The following is a 25,309-nucleotide window of genomic DNA, read 5'->3' as shown; positions in this document are numbered from 1 at the left end:
TTTTTTTTAAATAATGTTTTGTAGAGTGTTCTACATCAACTTAATGTATAATATATTATGGAACTTACTGGGATAATGAAACTGGAGGAAGCAAAGATTTGTTTGTGTCAATATAGAGTAAGAACAGTACAGGATAGTTAGTTTTCTGTGGTGAGTGGGGCTGGGACACCACCCCACATGTTGTTTTGTAGTTCTGCTGATTAACCCTTTCTTCCCCTCATAGAACTTTGGCCAGGATAGAACTTTCTAATGCAGTCACTCTTCTGCATCTCTCAGGACCAAGCAGAGTAGCATGTCCCATCACAATGAGTGCACATATCTTGTGCAGGGAAATTTGGGGGAGGGGAGAATCTCTATAAGAGAGATCATCCTCGCTATTACAGTGTGTAACAAGACAAATTGAAAAAAATCTTAAGTCTAATGGTAAAACCGAGTTCATTTTTTTTGAAAAGTAGCTTTATTAAGAAATAAAATGCTCACTAACACAGATGCAGCACAAATGGACAAGTCCTGTATTTTCTGCAAACTCCCAACTCCCGTTGACTTCAAGCATCCCCTATCCCAGCCCAAAGGATGTCACGTAGAACGCTATTTACAAATATTATGTACTGTCTTTTCAAGTTGTAAGGGGAGAGTCCTGATTTTTTTTCTGGTGATTTGATTTAGTGTGCATCCTGTAACAGGGACACTTGTCTCTCCTGAGTGTCTCCTGTTGGCTGGCTGTGATGTAGCAATCTTTTCTCCTGGTGCCCCCTGTAGATTTGACCTTGTTTAGTAGGTTTCAGTGGCCCACTGCGAAGAGGGGAGCAGCTTTCAGAACCAGGTCCAGCAGGGCCCCTAGGGATACAGGGCACTCTTCAGCTGATGTAGCGGCCTCATGTGACCCCCCGGCCTCCTTCCCCCTCCCCCATGTGAGCTGGTGTACAGGAAGTCCCACGATAACAGACCTGGCCCCACCAGGACCACCTCAGGACACAGGGTCCTTTTTGGTCACCATAGCAGCACCACATGACCCCAAGGGTGGGGGCAGTTGCAGGCCCAACCTGGGCTGCACTGCCTTGGGACCCAGAGGCGCCATCAGCTTCCCCACGTGGCCCCCAGCCTCCTCTTCTCAAGCAAGGTGTGGGGGTCAGCATGGAATCCCTCCATAGGGGCGCTCCTGCTCCACTACAACAGGAGCTACAACAGGTTACGCCACCTGAGGATCTTGCCTCTAGAGTTGCTTCTGTATACTACTCAGACACTCACTATGGTCTCAATTCAGTAAGGTGCTTTACTCACATGCTTAAAATGAGATTCATGACTGCCCTATTGAAGTAAAGTTAGGTATATGTTTTAGTAGTTTGCTAAATAAAGTTTTGCATACACAAGAAAAGTCCAAGGGAACTTTGTGCTCCTGAATCTGTATTCAGATATTTTTTTCACTGCTTCAGTTTCTCCTCAACAGAGCTAACCTATCCCTAGGGGAAGTGCTTCTCTAATTTTGGAGAGCAGAACATTACATTTGGGGAACATCTCTCATCCACATGATTTTTTGAGTAAACGATGCACCTAAAGTCCCACAGTAAGAAAACTTATTGACACATTTCATAATCACAAATGTAATAGCTATTATAGAAGAACAATAAAACAAAAATTTTATGTTGGCTGCTGGTTTGGATTTCTAAGAGAAATTTTTGGACACATCCTAAATGACCTCTTCTCTGGAATCTGACACCACTTAAAATCCAGATCAATAAAGCAAGTGTACACATTTTAAAAATCTGGAATAGAAAAAACATGAATGACATATGCACTCTATTTCCAGTTCCATAGTTTACTATGCGTTTTTTGACATTCACATTCTAATTTTTTTCATGTTAGAATTTTTGCTGCTTTTGGAATTGGGGGAATTTTCAGTCAAAATATTTTCTATAAATAAATAAATATTTTAACTGTCAATAGAATATCACATTAAATCTGTCAGTCTCCTTACTTACAAAATCACACTCTACATTTTAAAAAACCTAGGAAATTCCACCCTGCCCCCGCCCAAAAAAATAAAACAATCATTGGTACAGTTAGTCATCCATGTGTAAACAGCATTGACTGAAAATCAAGGAAATCATCAGTTCAGATTATCTTACATCCATCATCAACACATACGTAACTTACACAACCTCCATTTTTTCCCATTGCCAGCCAACAAATAGAACAATACTTTTTCTATGATGACCACCAGCAGATGCACATTCTCAACTCTGACCTAAAATTAAAGCAATAACGCTGCAAAATATTTCAGGCATATTTTTCTAAAAATAGGCATATCTTATGAAGATGCTATCTTCTCCATGAACTCACACACACATCTTAGAGCGTCTTTTGCAATCCTAAACCTTTATCTCCTCTATTGTGCACTTCAGAAACAATATCCATTAGTCAGTGGATGCATAGGAGTAACTGAAGGTAGCTATTGACCCATAAGCCTTACAATCATTTTTTACGAAATTATGGATGATCTCTTCTCTCTCTCTCTCTCACACATAGTTACAATTACTAGTAATAGTGTCATTGTAATTTATTTATAACAAGGGAATCCCTTCCACAGTAAAGGCAGCAAATGAGACTGTTGTAACTATCAAGGCATTATTCTTCTGTCCATCATGGGGAAAGATTTTGCTTCTTTCTTGTTGCCCGGAGCCACTGATAGCTTGAGGAGTAAGAGCAGACCACAAGCTGGCTTCACTCCTGGATGTTTCACAGCAGAGCAAATCTTCATCTGTGCACCAGTTTATCGAGAAGGCACGAGAATTCAAGTGCTCTGTTCACATTGCATTTGTGGATATCAAGGCCTCCTTTGACTCTGTTGACAGGGAATCGCTTTAACTGATCTTGAAACTCACAGACCTCCCTGGCAAGCTCTGTAGAATGTTCCATCTTCTATATGATGGCTCCTCAAGCTGTGTTCTTGGAAAAGGGAAAAGAACCTCCTTCTTCCAGATTAAGTTGGGCCTTTGACAAGGATGTGTTGCTACCCCAGAACATTTCAATGCTGTCATAGACTATGTGCTTGACTAGACATTAAGTGAATGCTGTTTAGGAATACGCCATGATGATCAGAACCTCACCAATGTAGATTTTGCCAATGACATAGTGCTAATTTTCAAATCAATGAACGAGCTAGTCATGACACGTAAAGCCCTGGAAAGCTCTGTGTCAAAAGTCGACCTGAAAATTAATTAGGGTAAAAACAAAGTTCTTCCAGTTGATGATTTTGAACATATTGCAGGCTCTAGTATTTTAGTGGGCGACTAGCCAGTTGTGATTGTCGGTGATTTCACCTGCCTCAGCTCAATTGTCGATAACATGGGCAGCACTGAGAGAGAGCTTGAGGAGAACTTGAAGCCTGCACTGCAAAAGCGTCATCAGTAGTGGGGAACCTAATTAAGAATGTCTTTCACAAACTGAACACCTGATAAGTAGAACGATGAAGTGGAAGGATAATAATGCTTCGGTGTTCAGCATTTCTTAAAGTGTAGTATCCATAACTGGATATATGTACCATATATACTTATTCATAAGCTGAATATTTTTGGTAAAAAAGTGACGCATCAAAGAGCGGTGGTCGGCTTATAAATGGGTCTACACCAAAATTTGATGATTTTAAACTCTATGGAATTATTGAATTGAATATCTAATACAGGGATCGGCAACCTTTGGCACGTGGCCTGCCAGGGTAAGCACCCTGGCAGGCTGGGCCGGTTTGTTTACCTGCTGCGTCCGCAGGTTCAGCCGATCACGGCTCCCACTGGCCGTGGTTCCTGCCTCCCTCATTGGCCTGGAGCGGCGAAGTGGCGGCCAGCACATCCTTCAGCCTGCACCGCTTCCCGCCAAAGTTTTCCAACCCCTGAAATATAGGGTCGGCTTATGAAAGTGTCATACAGTTTTTGCTATTTTTACCTATCCATTTTGGGTGGTTGGCTTATAAACGAACAGGCAAATGAACGAGTATATACAGTATATGTTGTTGTTAATTTTATCCTCAAAATAGCGGGAGAGAGGAACAATTTCCACCTCAACCGTCCACTTAACTAACTCTTTTCTCTTCTCCATTTTCGTTCCTCCCATCCCACATTCCCTCCTTACATCTGCTGTATCCATCCAGTCCCCAAATTCCCTGGCCTCTTCTCCCGATTAGTCTCTCTTAAAGGGACACAGTCAACTTAAAAATCATGTCTGTCAGAATTTTTTTACCTGCTTTTGTTACAAGTAAGAACTCAGAGGACAGTGTTTCTTCCATCCTCTTTCAATGATAGTCTTCCCCGTTCCTTTAGTTTGTTGACATTGTGCAGTATACAGCATTTTGTGCATAGTCACTTAGGTCCCTGTCCTACAAAGACTTAAGCTCTGTCTAACTTTGTGTTCTTGAGTAGTCTCCTTGAAGTCAATTTGCTTTACAAATGTGCTTAACCCTTTACAGGAATAGGGGGTCTTAGGCATTTCCCCCTGCTGCTTATGTGGGCTTTTCATACACCAAGGGGGAGAGGAAAATATTTAAAAAAAGGCAAAATGTGATTGTAAAACTGCAAACATTGGCACAGGATCTGTGGTCTGGTATCTGAAACAATTATTTTTTAAATTGAGTAGATTTCGAAGTTGATTGTGTCCCGTCAGTTTACTTGACTGCTCAGATACTATAGTGCTGTGGGCCTAATGCAAACCTAGAAAAAGAGAGAGAGTGAAGTAGTCAACATTCTGATTAACTGGCAGTGATGTCATCTTTTCCCTGTCAACAACACTTAAGAAATGGGTGTACCAGATTTTTCCTTCTTTCTGCCTTATTATATATTTGTACATTCCACTTCCTAATTTCAAGCAGTGAGACAATTATTTCACTTCTGGGGTAGTTAAACTGTGCTTATTGGCTTTTTCTTTAGTAAACTAACCTGAGATGCATAATAATCATGGAGAAATACACTGCTGTTCATTTATTTTCTGCTTAAATATGTCTATAGAGTGATTGTCATTAAAACTTTGCCATATGCTGACAGCTAAGTAGTGTCTAAGGGAAAACTGGTAACCTCATACTTAGACTAGGAAACAACTGTGCTGACTGTGTGGTATCTGTTGGCAAAAGCTGCCATTTTAATGGGGACCCCGCTCTGTACACTTCCGTGTTCATGCATACAAATATACCTGGTGCAAGCTAATAAACCTTGCTTATAAGTTTTTCATGTTGATTTGAGACTGACAAAGGATTGAATGCATAATGTCTGTGCATTGTATTGGTAAATGTTAGAAGGAATAATATGTTGTCTTTAAAAGAACAAAAACCAAACCTTTAATGATTGTTTTCTATTCTCAGCCACCACTGGTCCAAGCAATTTTCAGCGGTGATCCAGAGGAGATACGGATGTTGATCTACAAAACGGAGGATGTTAATGCTCTGGTAAGTGACTGTGTGTGTATGTACTGTGCTTATGAACTGTCATGACTTCAATATGAATTATTCCATAAGTATAAAAAATCTAACAACATGGAAAATATTTGGTAGCTAGAGATTCATGGCTTAAATAGATTCCTAATTATTACTGGAACAAATAATTATCTACAGCACAGAGTAGTAATTCCCTACATGTACCATAATTACTTCAAATGTGCAAGTCAGTTAGGGACAGTAAGTTTTGTCCAAATCCCTATTGTTGTGAACTAAAACAGCTGAAACTAGTATATCTTGAATCTCTGTAGAATTTCTCACTAATGAGCCCTTGCAGTTTTGGGACTGACCTTCATTCAGGATTTGAATATATTTAATGTAATTTCACTACAGCTATCTCAAACAACAAGATTAAGGAAGCTGCAGCTTGGCCAGTGATATACACACAGAGGAATTATTGCAGGATAGATTGGCTTAGGTCTAGCTTGACAATGGTAAACAGCTGTAAACAAGCAGAGGTTAAGCATTTAATAGGGGAAAATCTCAAAACTTGAGCCTGTTCTTCTTTAGGAACTTGTTTGTTTTTTGTCTTACACTTTTTCCCGTTGTATTCAATTACATTAGAACTTTAAAATGAGCAGTTTTTGCTGACATCTTGAGTACAGTTGGTAAGCTCTGGAGCTGGTTAGACTGTGAAGCTGAGACAGCACAGAGATTTGCAGGCTGTCAACTTGGTCTTTTAAGTTAAACATCCTTTCCCTGTGTCTTTTCCAGACCAAAAAACTCACCATTATTTTATTCCGAGCTAGTTCCAGTGGTTTGTCTGGTTTGTTTACAACATAGGAGGCTCCTGGTTGGAACTACAGCTCCTGTGGCCATTGTGGGCCAAATATCTGGTTGAAAGAGGTAGACTTAGAGATTTGTCTTACAGCTATAGCAGTGAATCCCCAGCTTTAGTTAAACGGCTCCATCCAACTCCCAGTGATATCGACAGAAAGAGTTGCCATTGACTTAAATGGGAGCCAGATCAGGCTCATATAGAGAGATGAAAGGAGAGATTGAGGTGAAGCTGATGATGTCTTTCTGTAAGTACTGTATCAGTTCTTGTGTCCTGTCCTGAAATAAGATTCTAAAGATGCTAATTGTAAAATATTGTCTCCTTTATATCCCCTCTATTTTTGTTTTCTCCAATGATAACAATGGAATTTTGACATACTTTCAAGGTGAGTAATCTGTTCTTTATACTGCATATTAGTTTGTCAAAAATAGCTCTTGTTGTGCAGATCCAGATGGTTACATGCTTTTAAGTTCTACCCATAAAATGTTTTCATGTCCCCTTCAGCCCAAGGTTGCTGGGTATTGTTGCTATGGAGATGTACTCAATTCCCAGGTAAAATATTAAGTGGGTAGCATATGTTTTCTATGAGGACACCATGGCTTTTAATGGAAAAAAGATAGTTGATGTGAACATTTTTATGCAGAATTCTGTTCAGTATAATGAAAGCCCTTGCAAGACTGTGTTAACTCACCAGCTTGCTGCCTGTATATAAGAAATGGAATGTTCTTTGCAGTAATTACAAAAATATTTTCCAGGATATATTCAGAAATATAAATTTAAAGTAGTAATTTCAGATAAATACCAAACACTGGAAATGTCACTAAAAGAATGGGTAGAAGACACCACATCTCCCATCTGCTGTGAGCTGGCTAGTCACGATAGTTGCATATGCGAATTATCTTCAGTCTGTTTCTAATTCCTTCCATGTAAGTGTTTCAGCAATGCTTGGCTATTTCTAGCCATGTGACAGGAAGCGTTGGCACTGCTTGTTAGTTATGGTTTTTTTCCCAGTCATTTTTGGTTAATAGTAAAAATATTGAAAGAGTTAAAATGTAAATACAAAGTAAAAATATGATTTGACTACTCTCACAGTGAGCTTTAAGAATTTCTAAAGTCATATGTGATGTTTCAGAGCCCACAGCAGAAGAGCTATTAGCATGGCAGAACAAAATGGGACATGGGAAACTATGAAAAATCAGTGATACCTAACAATAGTAAACTGTCAAAGCAGCATGAGAGTTGTCCTTATCTAAGGAAATAGAATATTAACCTTGGGAAAAGACTTCAGAGCAAATCATAAATTAGAAGAACAAATTATGTAACCTAGCAATATAAACAATATTTTTCCTAGCCTGGAAGTGTGTGTTTAAAAAATAAAAGACTCTGAGGTCTAGATGATACTTCTGTAATTGGGACTTTTATTTTGTAACAAAGAAAAAGTTGTAACTGTTTGGCTTAGAACGGCTTGTTTGTTTTTAGTTCATTTTGCCAAGATAGAGGTCAGAGTGACCGCTCTGTGTTTCTCACTGGTCGTCATGGGGAACAAGATACTGCTTTTACATCTTGATGGCAATGATCCTTTTTATCTAGAGGGCAGTATTTGCCAATGATACCCTGGCCATAAAAAACGCATAAGTTCTAAGCTGTACCAGCTTCGACTGCTGGCTTTGCAAAGGCCCTAAATTATGTGTTAGCTTCACGGGGCGGGGTATGTGCCCTTATTAAAAAACAATGTTGTACCTATGTCCCAGAGTTTTCACAACATATTAACAAGCATATCTTGTCAGCTGAACAGGCCTTGAACCAGTGAAAGGCCCAAGAAGGGGAACCCACTATTTTTAATTCCCTTTGGGGTTGGTTACCTGGTCTAAGAGGACTAGGGGAAGGAATTGTTCGCATCTTGCTCACAGGTGTTGTGATATGTTTTGTCCTTTTCCTTTTGCTCGCTTGCTGTAAAGTGCTCATATGTAAGATTTGTACCTCCCATTCCCCAGAGGTTCCTTATATTCTCTCATTAATAATCCCAATTGCATGGAGCTTAATCGCATTTTGTCTTTAAAGTATGAGAAAACTCTGCCAAAGGTTTGTTGAGTGTTCTAAAAAAAAAAATTGTTGGTGTCACTAGGCATAGCTACCAGGTAACTCAGGGAAGTGAAAGGCCATAAGTGCCAATGAAACGCCCTTGCTCTGGGTCTAAATGAACCACAGTGACTCCATCTTGTAAACTTTCACCTACTTCTATGCTAACTGCTTACATGCTGAAGCAGAAATGTACTGGTCAGCTTTTTTTTTAGCAGACAGCTGCTGTTTTGCTCGCACTAACAAAAACGTAGTAATAAGACGGGGGAAAACTGCTGCACAGGCCTTGCAAGGCCAAAAAATAAGCATCTAAATAAAAAAGTTTCTAACATGCACAATGTGTACCTGCTGTAACTGTTATCTTAAAAAAAAAAGTATAAAAAAAAACCAAAACAAAAGCTTGCACAGAAACAGCTTAAAATATAAAATAAAACACTTGCTTGTATGTGCTGCACTTGATTTAAGACATGTTGGTCTCCTAGTGCCTATTCAAAGCTCTTAAATAAAGTTGGTTTGCTTCTCCACACCTGGTGTAATTATTGGCATGAAGCACACCGGGCAACAAACCTCGCTGTTTGCCTCCTCGGGCCCTTTGGCCGGCAACACTTCTTATCACTAAACATTTGACTGTTTTTACCCAGAGGTGGGTCTGCAGGCAATTTTCACTGGCCTATAGCTCAGGGAATAGGGATTTTGATGGGAATCCCTGTGTCTTAGTTTTATAGACCAACGGTACTATGAAACCACTGATCTAGCTGCAGGCAGGTATTTTTAATACTTACCCTTATACGTGGAAATATAAATGTAATTTTGTTTGTTTTTTAATTTGGAGAACTAGGCGGGGACAGCTTTGACATTTTTTTTTCTTTCATTCTCTCTTCCCTAAAAGCTTTTTGACCCTCCCTTTAGTGATGGCCCTGTACACAGTGTGAACCAGTGGTGGGCATTTGAAACCTAGGCAGTTGTTTAGGGCTTCCCTCATCCAGGATTCTAGCCCACCAGGCAGAAGAGCAGGTCAATTTTTTTCAGAGAAAAACGGCTTTTCAAGTGAAACAAAATAACTTATGGAAAATTTTCATCTAGGTTTAAATCTTCCACTTCAAAAAGATAAAGAACAAAAAGTGTGTGGTTTTTGAAAACTGAAAAACTTCTTTGTTTTTCCCTCTTCCCCTTTTTCTTTTTTCCTTTTTTTCTTTATGCCAGGGAGAGAAAGAGTGAGTGTGTGTGTGTGTGTGTGTGTGTGTGTGTGTGTGTCTAGGAGGGGAATGAACCAAAATTGTGTTTTGTTTTAATTTTTGTTGAAAAAGGTGACAAATTCTGAAAAAAATTCTTCCAGAAGTTTTATCATGTTTGAACTTGTTAATGGAAAATATATAGCATTTTTCACCAGCTCTACCAGTCAAAGCACCATCTGCATTTACTATTTATTTAAACTCCTAAACCCCTTTGCTGGGATTTTGTTACAGTTAATCTACGTAGGGATTTATTAATAACTTGGGTTGGGATTTTCAAAGGCGCATAAGTGAAGTAGTCGTTCAAATCACATTGACTTTCGTTAGGAGAGCTTGCTGATATACCTCTACATTATTGGACCAGCTTCTGTTTGTGAGAGAGACAAGCGTTCGAGCTACACGGGAGCTGCTCTTCAGGTCTGGAAGAACAACACTGCATACCGCCCCATTATTCTCCACTTTCACCTTCCATTAAAAAAAAATAAAAATAAATAAAGTCTCTTGCAGTCATTTTATGAAGATCTACACAAGTGTTTTTTGAAGTGGAGTGGTTGAGAAGGACTAGCTTGAAGGATGGGGTACAAATTAAAATGCGTAGGCAGTGTGCAGATGCAACTGGTTTCATTTTCCTTAAAGTAGCATTGCCAACATGAAGTGCTCAAAGTTTGAGAGTCAAGCCCCCCCAAATCATCATCATTTATTACAAAATCCTAAAATAAAAAAAATATTAATTTTCGGATGCTTTTTATTTGCCTTCTGTTTATTGAGCTTAGAGTACTCATGTCATGCTTTCAAGCTTTAGTCTGCAACCATGAAAGCTAGAAACTTAAATACATTTGCATGAATTTGGGATGATACCAATGTACACCACCACAAACGAGGATTAGTAGCCCAAATTGAGAAGCCACAGTTTCCTAGCCTGAGATTATGTATAGAAAGAGAACCAGCAACAAAACAATATTGAGCACTTTTGCTTACCTTATATAATCCACATAGTCATAACAGATCAAGAATTCATCCAAAATAATGAAGATACTTATTATACATAGGACTTAATATTCTCCAGTGCAATGTCTTACTCTATAAGAATTAGACTAAAGGTATTTTAAGTATAATACCAAAACCCATAAGCATGACCCTTACTAGGAGTCAACAGAGTAAGGTAGAGATATTTGAAAAATCATTTTGAAGATTTAATACAATTTAATATATGGTATTTCCATTTTCAGTGAGAAAAAGCTGTGTTCTTTTCATGAAGTCACATTTGTGTATTGATGATTGATTGATTAATAAAAATATTATTTAAAAGACTTAATTTGGCCCCTACAGAACCTCAGAATCACTGAGACTTAGACAAGTGATCTGCAAGCCACATATCTTCCTCAAATCCCATTTTATCTAAGAAGAGGGATGAGTCACTTATATTTAACAGAAACTGCACATGACCTTTTCTGTAACAGTGACAAAATAACCACTCTAACTAGCAAGCGCAGCCATTCTAGGCTAGTAACCACACTTTATATGAGTGTCTTGTCATTTCACAACATGTCCTTGTTTGATTGAAAAATCCAGCTTTTCCTGTATTTTGCTCAATGCTGGCATTCTCAGAATAGGCCTGGAATTTGTTAATATATCACACTGCCACATCTGTAAATGAATACGACTTGAGCACACTTGCATTTAGCTAGAATTATTTGTGCATATATGGATGCTGAAAAGTCTAGTACTGGAATAGAAATACTCCACATGTAGTTTGAAGTGTGATTATAAAATGCCACTTGCCACTGCACATATCTCTTCCTTGTGTTTTCTGTTGTGCGCCTTGTTCACTGACATAAGCAAGCTACTGTTGGGACTTTGGGGTCAGTATATCAGGGGAAACTGCATTGTGCATGCAGTTGGGAGACAGGAGATCTGGATTTATTGCCGTAACTGCTACTGACTTGCTAGTGACTTTGGGCAAGTTGCTTAGGGCTTGTCTATATGGTGTGGCAGTGCACACCAGAGGGATATAAATTGTAGAGTGCTCAAGTGTTGCACTCGGTACTGCCTCGGTACTCCCTGCTAACGTGCTCTAAAAGTGAGTGTTACTGTAGTACTGTTTCAAGCAGGATTACCTTACCGCACCATGTAGACAAGCCTGTCAATTCTTTGTGCTTCAGTTTGCTCATCTGAAAGCAGGGGATAGTACACCTCTACCCCGATATAACGCTGTCCTCGGGAGCCAAAAAAATCTTACTGCGTTATAGGTGAAACCGCATTATATCGAACTTGCTTTAATCCCCTGGAGTGCGCAGCCCCGCCCCCCCTGGAGCGCTGCTTTACCGCGTTATATCAGAATTCATGTTCTATCGGGTTGCGTTATATCGGGGTAGAGGTGTATTCACAAATCTCTGTAAAATACTCTGAGCCCCATGGAAGGAAAAGTGCTACAAAAACCCTACGTTGTTATCCTTATCGCTTGTGTAAGTGCAAAATTATTCTACCTCATACGGTATCCACAAAATCACCAGTTAAGGACCCAGTCATGCAAATCTTGACTTTTGGGTGTAGGCCTGAATGTCTATACTGCAGTTTTATAGCCCTGTGAGCCCAAGTCAGCTGACCGGGGCCAGCAGTGGCATGCCAAGGGTCTTTGACTGCAGTGTAAACTTACCTCGGGGGTTAAGATTAGTAGGTTTTGATTCAGGAAACCTGTCTGGGTGGTTATGGCTGTTGAAAATGCAGAGAGCAGAAATAACACAAGTTGACTTTCATATGCCAGCTGGTGCTCCTGGTTAGGCATTTGGATTTGTTTTGTAAATCGCACAGTTTAACAGAGGAATCACTGAAGGAAAATAAATATTGAAGAGAAAGAGAGATTGTTTTTACAAAATAAACTTTTTTGACCATAGCTACTTTTTAAATAGCCCAGGAGCTAAACCGGCTCAATTGCTCTTTCCTCTTACTAGCTCCTAATCAGTTGCCTACGGTATGTTGGATTGAGATTCACTTACTCATCAGATGGGTCTAACAAATCTTTATTAAGGCAAAACACTCACCAAGTGGTGATCAGTTACTTACAAGTGAGGAGCTCATTAGGATGATCTCATCACAGTTGCCTTCCAGTCCGGATAATACAGCTTCAACCCCCTTGTGTTACACAGATTTATTTATAACTTTTTTTCGTATCTTTTCTTATACATATGTATTAGTCTCTGATTTCCATGTCAACTCTCCTCCTGTCAGTACAGGTTTAGTTTTAGTTCAGACTGGTCTTTTCTAGCTTTTTTAGTTACTTTATCTTGTCTTTTCTTTTTCTCACAAACATGATTACGCTGCAATTTCTTACACATAGATTCATAGATTCTAGGACTGGAAGGGACCTCGAGAGGTCATCGAGTCCAGTCCCCTGCCCTCATGGCAGGACCAAATACTGCCTAGACCATCCCTGATAGACATTTATCTAACCTACTCTTAAATATCTCCAGAGATGGAGATTCCACAACCTCCCTAGGCAATTTATTCCAGTGTTTAACCACCCTGACAGTTAGGAACTTTTTCCTAACATGCGCAGCACTAAACGATTGCTCTGCAATTTTGTGCACATGTGCAGTTCTATCTATGCTCACGCTGTCAAATGTTATCAGAGCAGACTCTTAAAATTCCCAGCAGGCTTCTAGCAGGCCTAAGTGTGCCTTTGCTCCCAACACCCTATATTATTTTTTCTGAAGTAAAATTGCACCTCAATTATTCTATCAACACTACCACTCACTTTGTGAACTGTCCCTTCTATGTCAATACATTCCTGTCTCTTAGCAATTGTAAGTGTGGCTTAAATTGTGTTAAATAAGTTGAAGGTTCTTTCTGTGTGACTGTTTCCATTACATTTGAGTCAATTTCTGTTCTAGTCATTGATATGTATCCAATATGATGTAATTTAGTCTGCCTTGTAAATTGACCCTGGCTAATTTGGAGAAAGTGTGAATCCCTAAAGCTTTTTAGCTCTGATTCTGTTCTTATCTCCATTAACATCAGTGGCATTTCTCCTGATTGACATTGGTGTAAGCAGGGCCGGCTCTAGGATTTTTGCCGCCCCAAGCAAAAACAATTTTGGCCGCCCCTCCCCCCCGTTTTTTTCTTACCCCTACCCCCGGCCCCGCCTCAACTCCGCCCCTTCCCCAAATCCCCAGCCCTGCCTCCTCCCCCCAGGCTCTCAAGCCTAGGAGGGAGGGAGGGAGGGGGAGAAGCGGCGCGCGCGCCACGGCCACTCAGTCTCTCCCCCTCCCTCCCAGGCTCTCAAATCTGGGAGGGAGGGTGAGCAGCGGCACGCGAATCATCTGTTTCACGCGCCGCGGCTGCTCGGGATCTCCCCCTCCCTCCCAGGTTTGAGAGCCTGGGAGGGAGGGCGAGCAGCGGCGCGCGAGTGGCAGCAGCGGAGGTGAGCTAGGGCGGCCGGGGCACATTTTTAGGGGTGGCAGGGGCGGCATTCTGGCGCCGGCCATGCCGCCCCTAAAAATGTGCCGCCCCAAGCACCAGCTTGTTTTGCTGGTGCCTAGAGCCGGCCCTGGGTGTAAGTGAGAGGAGAATCAGACCTGGCAATTGGTTAAGTATTATTCTGATTTAAATTGTGCTAAACACTATTTTGAATGTATTACATTGGTCTCTGTGGCTCAACCAATTCATATGGCCAAAAATGAAGGCAGACATTAGTTTTCTATTACATCTTCATTTACACTTTCAGTAGATGCACATGCTCTTTTGTGAACCAAGGCAACACATTAATTCATTTTTGAAGGGGGAATGTTTACCTCACTTTCAGTAACTTGTTTTAGCCATCGTGTAACATATCTATTTTCTTGTTCCTTTAAGTACTGTATTTGAAACATGCCTTATTATTTGTCGTACGATTGTGTCCAATGTTCCTTTCACTATCTCCTCTTGCTTCTTTGTTTCCTTTAAATGTTTATATGAACTTAGTTACTGCCAAACCTTTTACAGATTGAAATAATGCTTTCTTTAGACTCTCTCTCTCTCTATTTGTAGCCTTCAATGTTTAGACCTCATTGATTTTTCACTGTTCTACCATCATGTCAAAATTATGTCTGTGGTTGAACTTATCTCTCTGTGCGTAGGCTCAGCACAAAGACTGGGCACCATTTAATTGGCGGATGGTCTTTGTGTGGTCTGTGAACACAAGGAGTGAATTTCATTGTATGTGCATATGCCCTAGTTCCTCTTGTTTTCTTTGTTATGCTTTTTGTAGCATAAACAGGAACCTGAGAGTGATCCTCTGACTGACCTACTTATATACATACTCAGCTACAGATGTAATAGTCAGGCTTCTTCAGAAGTAACCCAATAAATGATCACTCTCTGGAGGGTTGGGTTTTGTTTTGTTTTTTGCCTTTTACTAGAGATTATTTCAGTCTATCTTCTTCAGTTATAACTTGCATCAGCATGAGCCCTGTTTTGTTGTTGGGTGCTCAATTGTGACAGGTCGAGGAAGATTTATTTTCTCATCAGGAAATGTAGAAATCAGGCTTAAAAAAACAACCAAACCACTAAAAAAACATTTTTTGTTTTGTTTAAAACCTGATTCTGCTGCTATTGAAGTCATCTCTCAATGACTTTGGTGTCTGCGGATCAGATGCTTGTGGATAGACATTGCTCTGCTTGGTTGGTGCTTTTATTTTTAGGACCGTATGAATTGATCATATCAGATGATCCACTAAATATCTTGTTGGCTCAAAATGTTACGTCAAGTCACAGGCACAGAATTCCACTTTCCTGTTGCACCTTTTTTTTCTGACAGCCAAGTCCCCATTAAGTTTTGAATTATTGTAAAATGTTCCTTATAAGCCATCAATCAATTAATGGGATTGTTTTGGATACTTGCTTGAACTTGCATCACCAATACCCCATTTCACATCCCTCTGTTCTCTTATCAAGCCTTGGTCACAAGGTGGTACTATAAAGCTTAGAGTTGACAGATGCAAGAACTGTTGCTAATATTGCACCAAAACCAAGAGAGATTCTACAGTGCAATGCATTAATTTAAAAAAAAAATGCACTGAAAACATTTCTATTTTTGTTCAGGATTTTGACCAGTCTTTGTTTTATGCTTTTGTATGAATTGTACAGTCTTAGGAGAGAAGCATGAAGTAATCCTTATGAGTATTATGGTGCACTATCTCACAGCAAACACTTGCCCTGCCAATGCAAACTGAAGCATAATATATTACATCATAGAAAATGTTACTGAATAAACTATGTAGATCCAGATTTTCAAAAATGCTCAGCACTCTGTTGTTCTCAGCAGGTGCTGCTGAGTAGTGAGCATGTTAGAAAATCTGGCCACTTACTTAGGTGCCTTAATAGGCACTGAGGTTTCTTGAGAATTCTGGCCTACAAGTGCATAGAGTGGTGGTATTTTTGAAGTGAAAACTAGAAATTTTTAATACTATTATACCTTCCCCACCAGGTGAGAAAGGGAGATTGTGAGAAAATCTTTCCTCCATCAGTGTGGCTGTGTTTGAGTAGTCTGTCTTCAAGTGTTTTACAGTATTTTAGATTTTAAAAAAATAATTCTAAGGCTTTGTAATAATATATACATATGAGAGACTTAAACACCCTCCCACCCATAACTCACCCTGTCCATCAGTGGCTCCTAGGCTTGCAGTGCTTGTGTATAGTGTAACCTGGGGAAACATTTTTCATTGTTCAGAAGAAAAAAGATTCTGCAGCATCGATTTGTTAGTGTTTACAGAACATTTTGAAGATGGTCCGAATAACCCACAAATGATGATCCTAAAGGCATTCTGCAACAGCTGTTTACTTGACAGAGGTCTGGGGTATGTCCGTGGAGTGGGGTGGGAATATAAATGGGGCTTTTCCATTGCTTTGATTTGTTGGCTGGTGAGTTACTTTGTTACCTGTATATGAATATTTAATGCTGGGTGGTCCTGTTATTGTAGGTTTTATTAACTGACAGCACACTTAGATCTCTTTGTATGGCTGTTTTTTAATGTTGTTTGGCTCTAAATATAAATAAACATATGAAGTGCACGATAACTCTAATAACACTCAGTACTTATCTGGTTAGAACTGTTACCTGCTCTTGTGATTTTATTGTGAGTCTTGTAATATTTGGTGGATTTTTTTCTTAAAGCTCTAGACCTTGGATTCATGAGACTACAAAAGAATTTTGGCTTTCATTTTTAAATTACAGAAGTTTCTAGCCTTCCTGGTTGCAGAGATAAGCTTGAAAACATGAACCCTAAAGGTTCAAAAGCCAGAAGGCAAACAAAAAGAACTTCAAATATGTTACTTTAAAAATCTCTTTGTGTTTAAGCCAATCTCAAGATTTTTGGAGGGAAGCCTGACTGAAGATTTTTGAATGCTTGGGCTTGGCAATATTGGACTAGACTGTGCCAGACTTCTCTATTTTGAGTCAACGACTTACTGATGAACAGTTTATGAAAGGCTGCATGTATGGATTACCTTTGCAGAGAAAGGGCATTCTATCTATAATGACCTTGTGAACTGTTCCATTCCTTTCTCAAAAGTATTTATTTTTAGAGCCTTGTGCTGTGTTGTTCAATCAAATTGCATCACAAAGGCTGATGTCCAGAAGGATTTGAATTATAACAGCAAAGCAACAAACATTTCAAAAAGGGCCTAACTGAGGACAATGTTTTCCCTCATGCATAACTGTTTCTCCAGGGTTGGGAGGAAGAGAGGTACAGATAAGATACAAATTACATTCACTATATATGTGAAAAAGAATACCCAGAAAAGGATAGTTTCTGTGCCATGCTTGATGGAAAAAATATAGCATGTAAGGTGTGGATTGTTAAAGACAAATGCCTGGTTCAGAACTTTTCGTTCATTCTTTACTGGTTGAGTCCCATCTTTCTAATATGAGAAACTGGTAAAAAATCAAATATTAGCTAAAGCTTAATGACACTTTAGCATTAGCTCTTACCAGTATTGACCATACTTTATAGCTGTGCAATCTTTGCTGTTTTACAGGATGGTGAGAAACGCACCCCGCTTCATGTTGCGGCTTTTCTGGGGGATGCAGAGATCATTGAGCTCCTCATTTTGTCAGGTAATGTGAAGACTGAATTGGTCATCAACAGAGAAGCCAATGTTACAAACTACAGTGAATGCCCAAGGGAGGCATCTTTAACTTATGCAGTTAAATGCGGGCCCTGTCCATCTCTGTGTTCCAAGGAGCATTATGCTGTTTGCAGGATAAGAGAACCAGTTTAAATTGCTTGCTATAGTTACATAACATATACTCTGAGAATAACACAATGAACCAAAACTACAAATTGTTACCAACTTGCAGTGGGTTAAAACTATTTGATATTTGTGGATTCAGAAAACAAGTTTAGCACATCCTTAAGACCATCCCTATTTAGCAAAGGACTTATGTGTTAACTCCTGATGTCTCCAGTGGGATTAATCACATGCTTAAGTTTTTTGCTACATAGTGATGGATGGATCCATATCCATGTATATATAGTGTATGAGGGGTGATTCAGGAGGGGAATGTCAAATCTCTCCTTGCATTGTTGTGCAGTGTAAAGACTGAGACAGGGTATTGAGCACTGGACTGTGAATTTTCATCCCAGTGGTTGACACTGCCTACTTCTGTGACTTCTGACAAGACACTTAACCTTCTCTGTATTGGTTTCCAATTTGCAGCAGGAACATAATACCCACCTACCTTTTGTAGAGGCATTGTGATAAATAGTGAGTAGTGCTTCAATACTACTTTGAAAATGAAAAGCATGATTGATAGTTGTCGGAATAAAAGGTAGAGTTGGCACCTCACAAGAAGTGTAGAAGATCATGGCTAACTCCTGGATGTGCCTGCAAATATCCAAAGGTCATGTGTTTCTAAACCAGATTGTTAAGAGTAAGGCTTATTGCACTACAGTAGACTGACTGAGGGTGAGGAAGAAGCTACAAGTTGAAAGAGTAAGGAGCACATATTTAAAATATAACTGTGCTGTAATAGGAAATACATTTATCAACATCCTTGATGTGGTAAGAATTGAGTGCAGGCATATATCTGATTGTCAAGCTCTTGAGATTCTGTAGCATTAAACAGCTACTGCTATGTGTGACGTAGTCTAGAGTTTGAATCACATTATTGCACATATACACACACTGTATTATAAAAAGTAATTATTTAATTGCTAATTTGTCTTCTGAAGAGCAAACCTCAAATGAAGTTTTGGTTGTTCAGATGAGCAAATTTGAAGGCTTACCTTGAATCTCTCTAGTTAAGAATTTGGGCTTTAAATCTTACAAGAAAAAGCTCTGCTGCAAAATTTCCAACACTTTTGCTGTTCTGGTAGGGAAGGAAATCTCACAGAAAGGGGCTGTTCACAGTAATATAGCATTTCTACTTGTGACCAAATGCAGAATGTGAAGAGATTATCAAAAATTAAAAGTGAGGGTTGGGAAGATAGTTGAATTTATTACAATCTGGAAAAAAATTGTTTTAGTTTGGGGTAAGAGTGCAAATTGGCTAAGATTTTATCTGAGTATGGTTTGCCAGATGGTAGCTTTCTTCCCCCAACTGAATGGAATATGGTAGTGGTTCTCAAACTTTTGTCCTGGTGACCCCTTTCACATAGCAAGCCTCTGAGTGTGACCCCCCCCCCTTATAAATTAAAAACACTTTTTAATATATTTAACACCATTATAAATGCTGGATGCAAAACAGGGTTTGGGGTGCAGGCTGACAGCTCGTGACCCCCCATATAATAACCTTGCGATCCCCTGTGGGGTCCTGACCCCCAGTTTGAGAACCCCTGCAATATGGCATCAGACCATTGTTGTTGTAATTGAGTCTAGCACTCTGCATCTGACTGCTGTTACTAATCCAAAACAATAAAACTATTTTCAGATCGGATTCATGTAATGAATATGGTATTAGTTCTGTGACGGATAAATGACTTGGGAATATCAACGTTTGTAACAATAAACTGCAGCTTAATCAAACACCACTGCATTAGCCCATGAGTAGTATTTTTATGGAATAAGCAATATCTGTCAAGATTCCTACTGACATTTACACCATCTGTTCGAAATTCCTATTCTGGCTTACTTGATGCCCCAGTTATCAGTGATATGTACATCTTTAAATGCAACAGTACTGTAACAAAGCTCTTCCATTTAAATTTTGATGTTGCTGTTCTCCCACCAGACGTAAGTTGTACAGACAGCTTGTAAGCAGAGTTTGTTGTCCAAAAAAAATGGTTGGAGAAAGCAAAAAAGGGATTCAACTTAACGAGAAAGTTATGCACAATCCCTCTGTCCATCATATATTTAGAAACCGTGGGTTAGCCAATTGCCTTAGTCAAGGATCTTTAATTTGAGACTTACATTTTTACATGTGATCATCCAGTATGTCATTGATCCCAGCAGAAAAACATGAGTGAATATTACATTGACAGACTAAGCTTGGATGGTTTCTCCAATACATTAGACACAAGCATGCCTTTCTTCAACAGGAGGTAAAGACTAATTACCTTCATTTTGACATGTGGTAGTACAGCATGTAGCCATTGTCATATCTTGTTATTGTGAATTGTCAGCATATGAGCAGGATGCAGAGGCATTATCTTTTCAAGGATTGCAAGTAGCAGCGCAAGGAAGATTTCTATGAATGAATAGATGAGGTAGCTCTGACCCGTATCTCCCAAGAATTCCTGTAGCATCTCTAGTGCATTACCTAGTGAAGATGTGGCCTTGCTGTGGAAAATACATTTCATTTCTTGATTTCCAATGTGTTCCTTATGTGGGAAAGAATATCTCCATGCTCTTATAGGCAATATGAATTCAAATAAGTTACCAGCCAAACCTCATCCACTGGCTCTAGTATTTGTCTGGAGGATAGGATAAAATGCAGGTGATGCGCCCAACTCTGTGAAATATCCAACTGGGGGTTAAACAAAGAGAAACTAGCTCATAATTTAAGGTTTTAATGATTAGCCTTCATGCCAGCAAGGGTTCAGTTTGATTTGACTTAGTGGAGCACTATTAACACTAATACTTACATTCCCAGGGCTTGAGTCAGAGCTAATTCTGTATGTGGTATGTTCTACCTCTTCATCTCATTTGAGTCTCTGAAGTATCATTATTCACACGACATACCAGTACTTGTACCCACTTGGAAGAGACAAGGTCTTTGTAAATTTCTGTGATGTAGTGATCTGCCAGGACTAGCCAAGCAGCAGAGCTCAGATCACAACAGCAACGTTTCCCCCTCATTTCTCTTCTGCCTTCAACACAACCCAATTTGTACAATACTTCACAAAAGATTAATCTGATAATAACAGTTAGCACTCTAAAAAGTGTACCTCTGATGCCCGACTTTAAAATCAGAGGACAGGCAGTATATTTAAAGAATAAAAGCATGGAATATTTACTGTCAGATTTGAACCACAATATTCGGAGCATGACAAGAAGGCAAGAAAAGTATCAGCCCCTTGCATTTCAGACAGGACTCAGGAGAGAAATTCAGTGACATATGCTCATACCGTACTTAGATTTGTAGCCCATGAACTGGTGGCAGCACAAATAAATGTAGCAGCTAATAAATAAAGCTTCTGCCCTGGTGCACTGAGACATACCAGAAATGGCATTCTAGATAACCATTAAAATAGGAGTGGATTCAGAATTAAAATGGAAGATGTGGGGCCAGATCCTCAGTGGGTATAAATCAGCTGAGGATCTGGCCTGTAATATTTGGCTGAAACGGGGGAGTGTATTGTGAGTTTGTTTGATGTGCATTAAAACATATGGAGTTGAGATTTGGACTTTACTGCCTTCGTCACGCCCTTTCCACAGAATAGGAAGTGCAGTCAGGTAGTAATCATCTGTTCATTTTATTTATTTTGACAACCTGTAACCACACCCAATCATGGATATGCATGGAGAGCTGTCCAGACAAATAGAAACACAAGAGAGGAAATGTATTTCAGTGCAATCTCATGGCTTCAATGAGGTGGCACTGGTGTACAAGAGAGTAGAAATCTGAGGTCCGGTCTCTGCCCTGAGGGGCTTGCTGTCTAAGGACACTGTCAAACCTTTATGGCAGAACCACATGCAATGTCACTAAGGCACTAACCATGGAGCCATGCTGCCCTGACAAAACTTCAGGAGGCAATGAACTTCCTGCCAGGCAGGGAGAGTGTAGCCCTGACCATTGCTTACAAGGACGCAGCATGCTTTCTTCTCCACGTAGCTCTGCTGGCATGGTCTTTCATCCTCTCTGCTCCCTTTTGGTGCACCTCTAGTCCTGTGCAGTCCTTGCACTCAAATGCTGCAGTTAGAATCATAGACTCATAGAACTGGAAGGGACCTCAGGAGGTCATCTAGTCCAGTCCCCTGCACTCGTGGCAGGACTAATTATCTAGACCATGCCTGACAGGTGTTTGTCTAACCTGCTCTTAAAAGTCTCCAGAGATGGAGATTCCACAACCTGTGTAGGCAATTTATGCCAGTGATTAACCACCCTGACAGTTAGGAAGTTTTTCCTAATCTCCAACCTAAACCTCCCTTGCTGCAATTTAAGCCCATTGCTTCTTGTCCTATCCTCAGAGGTTAAGAAAAACCATTTTTCTTCCTCCTCCTTGTAACAACCTTTTACATACTTGAAAACTGTTATCATGTCTCCTCTTAGTCTTCTTTTTTCCAGACTAAACAAACCCAATTTTTTCAATCTTCCCTCATAGGTCATGTTTTCTAGACCTTTAATCATTTTTGTTGCTCTTCTCTGGACTCTCTCCACTTTGTTCACATCCTTCCTGAAATGTGGCGCCCAGAACTGGACACAATACTCCAGTTGAGGCCACCTTAGTCCTGGATAATTGGGTACCATGGGTGAGACTGCAGCCCATTTGCACTGGGTAGAAAGGCCAGAGCAGTGTAAAGGGGGCTTTAAAATCCTTGTCTCCAGCTAGGGGAGAATTCCTCCAGTGCAGAGACTGAGGGGGACAGCTATAAAGCTGCCTTCTGAGGACCCCCCACTTAGAAAATATCCAGCTAAGAGCCCAGGTTAACTTTGCAATGAAGACAGACATATGTTTACGTTTACATTTTCACAAATGTTCACTGACTTGAGGGTCCCTTTGTCTTTGGGTGCCCTAATTGAAACACAGAGGGCCTGGATGTCAGAGGTTGACTTAAATGGGCAATGTAGGTGTTCAGCAACAGAAAAGCATTGCCTAGGTGTTAAAAGTTGGCACCCAAAAACAGAGAGCATTTTTGACAAAGTAGGCCTTCCCCTCTTTGTGCCTCTGTTTTACCTTCTATACAATGTCACATTTCCCCACTTTTAAGGAACGAGGAGAGTCTTTCTTAATAGTATTGAAAAGTGCTTTGAGATCCCTGGATGGAAGCTGAAGCTTAAAAGCGCAACACCGTATATCCTAGGCATTTGGTTAAACCAAACAAGGTGTATTGAGTGAAACATCTGAAAAGACAAACATTTACAAATGTATGATAGACTAAACTAGCTATGAATGAGCCATTCTACTCTGTTAGGTAAACAGCACATTGAAAAACATACAGAGGAAAAGGATGTGGAAAACAGTAGAGGGAGATAAGATTGAGAACATGCTGCATAATTTGTGTGTGTGTGTGTCGTGATCGTTTTGCTTTTATCATTTTCTTTGGTGGTTTTCTAGGCAGCTGCCTATTCAGCTTCTAGAAGGGTGAGTGGATCAGTGAAAGGCTTAACCAGCTACTGAAAGGAACAATTTCCTGGGTTTTCTAATCATCTTCTTATTCTTAGATGCCATTATAGTTGCTGAATATTGAGGAATGATATAACTGCTTATCACACAATGATATTCGTCCCATAAGCCTTTCTGCTTCGGTACCATCTGCTCATGGGAGTTCTTGAATGGGTGAAGATAAATCAGGAGAACCTCAGTTAAAAAAAAATTGAACCACAGAATAAATCGCTTGAAAAGAAATATTTGATGCCAGTCATTGGGATTTAGGCCATGCAGTTTGCATCTGACAAACCTTACTTATCCAAAATGGTGTAACACAATTTACACTGGAATCCTAGATTGAAAGCTCCTTGGGGCAGAGACTGTCTTTTGTTCTGTGTTTGCACAGTGCCTAGCACAATGGGGCCCTGCTCTATAATGGAGGACTCTAGGCACCACTGCATTATAAATACTAATCCTGTTATGAAGATCAATAGGGTAACACCTCACTTCTGTTTTACTCATGATATCAGAATTATCTGTAAAGGTAAATCCATCATCAATGAACTTCTCAAATCAAACATCTAACTCACTAAACCAGACATGCGTTTTGCATGGGCATAGCAAGTTCCATTAGATGTAAAACTCCCAGGCCAGTCATATAGATTATAACTGTTGATCTCATATTGGCACTTTGACAAATTGTAATGTTATTTTTCTGAAGTCAGGTGACACGGGAGGTTTGAAACCTTTTCCAACGTTTAAAACCTGAAAAGAAACCCAGAGAAATTGCTTCCACTCTGATCATTAGAACCAAATTCTCAATGACCATTACAAGTGAGGGGCAAACTTGTAAGCACCCATGAGCAGTGGGTTTTTGGAAAATACTTTTGGTGCTTAGACCTTGAATGATCCACTACCATCAGGGAAAATTAAAACCAAAGTCCCTGTATTGGGTACATTATATGAGCTTAAGTTCTAGTGCAAAATTTGGTTAAAACATCCTTTTTGTTAGTGAAGAATTTGAAGGCTCATTTGTGATATATGCAGGACGCTTATACTTGTCTAAGGCTTATCCAATTGTATCGGGACAGATTTGCAGACAGCTCTGCTAATTTGTAAAATGTTCTGCTTTCAAACAATAATAACAATATTTTAAATAAGGTGCTGTCTTTATTTTCTCTGCTCCCTCCAGTGATGTCTCCTTGTTTGTCTTATTGCCTCAATAGATTGCTTTAAAATATTACTTAAAACTAAATTTGTGTCCCCACATGGATGTGGAAGCTCACTTTCTTAGTGTGTGTTCTGTTGACCCACCCCACTCTAGCTGCCCCAAAACATCCTTGTTACCCCCTCCACTCAGCAAGTGACCCAACAGTATCCAGCTGCCCAACCTTCCCCCCGTTTGCTCCTTTAAATAGTTCCCTAACACTTCCAACAAGCACTCCAAGCTGAAGAATCCTCGTCCTCCTCCTCCTGGATGAGTGACTGTGGAATTGATCCTGAGGTGCTAAATGCTATCTGCTCCAAAAGTTGAGAGGCTCAGTAGTTTGCAGGATCAGGTCCCAGATCCCTACCTCAGCTGCCCAGCCTCCTGACATCCCTTGCACATTTGCCTGGTCCTAGGAAGACCTGCTAATCTTTGATAGACAACCCAGGCCCCCTACCCACCTTTACTGCCGAACTTTTCTGGTTTTTGAAAGTAAGGTAATTTTCTAAGAGTTAACAAAGTAGAAATAACTGATGCTAGCAAGGTTGTGATAAATTCTGTGCATATCTATACGGCATGGCCTTTGTTACCAAGAAATGTATTAATATTATTATTTTTGTTGTATTACATCAAAAGCATGTCAATAATCTGTACTGTTTATTTGCAGGGGCTCGTGTCAATGCCAAGGACAATATGTGGCTGACCCCTCTTCATCGGGCTGTCGCCTCAAGGAGCGAAGTGAGTGAGGTTTGATTACCCCAGTACTTGCATGCAAACAACATACTGAAAAAAAAAATACCATTACCACAA

General features: G+C 39.9%; 1 protein-coding gene across 7 annotated transcripts in view; it reads left to right on the top strand.

Annotated features, from left to right (window-relative positions):
• The window catches only part of ANKRD44 (ankyrin repeat domain 44), a 208,912-nt gene that overhangs the window by 87,564 nt on the left and 96,039 nt on the right, over nt 1–25,309 (top strand). For all 7 annotated transcript variants that reach the window (XM_024195305.3, XM_029910557.1, XM_024195302.3 and 4 more), the window contains exons 2-4: nt 5,345–5,428; nt 17,579–17,657; nt 25,167–25,237. In XM_024195305.3, the coding sequence (XP_024051073.1) occupies nt 5,345–5,428; nt 17,579–17,657; nt 25,167–25,237 (234 nt within the window). The remainder of the gene's footprint in view (nt 1–5,344; nt 5,429–17,578; nt 17,658–25,166; nt 25,238–25,309) is intronic.

Source organism: Terrapene carolina, unplaced genomic scaffold, assembly GCF_002925995.2.
Source record: "Terrapene carolina triunguis isolate 2854851 unplaced genomic scaffold, T_m_triunguis-2.0 Scaffold62, whole genome shotgun sequence".
Classification (NCBI taxonomy): domain Eukaryota; kingdom Metazoa; phylum Chordata; order Testudines; family Emydidae; genus Terrapene; species Terrapene triunguis.
Note: the sequence above shows the minus strand (reverse complement) of the source record. Positions and strands in the feature narration are given on the sequence as shown.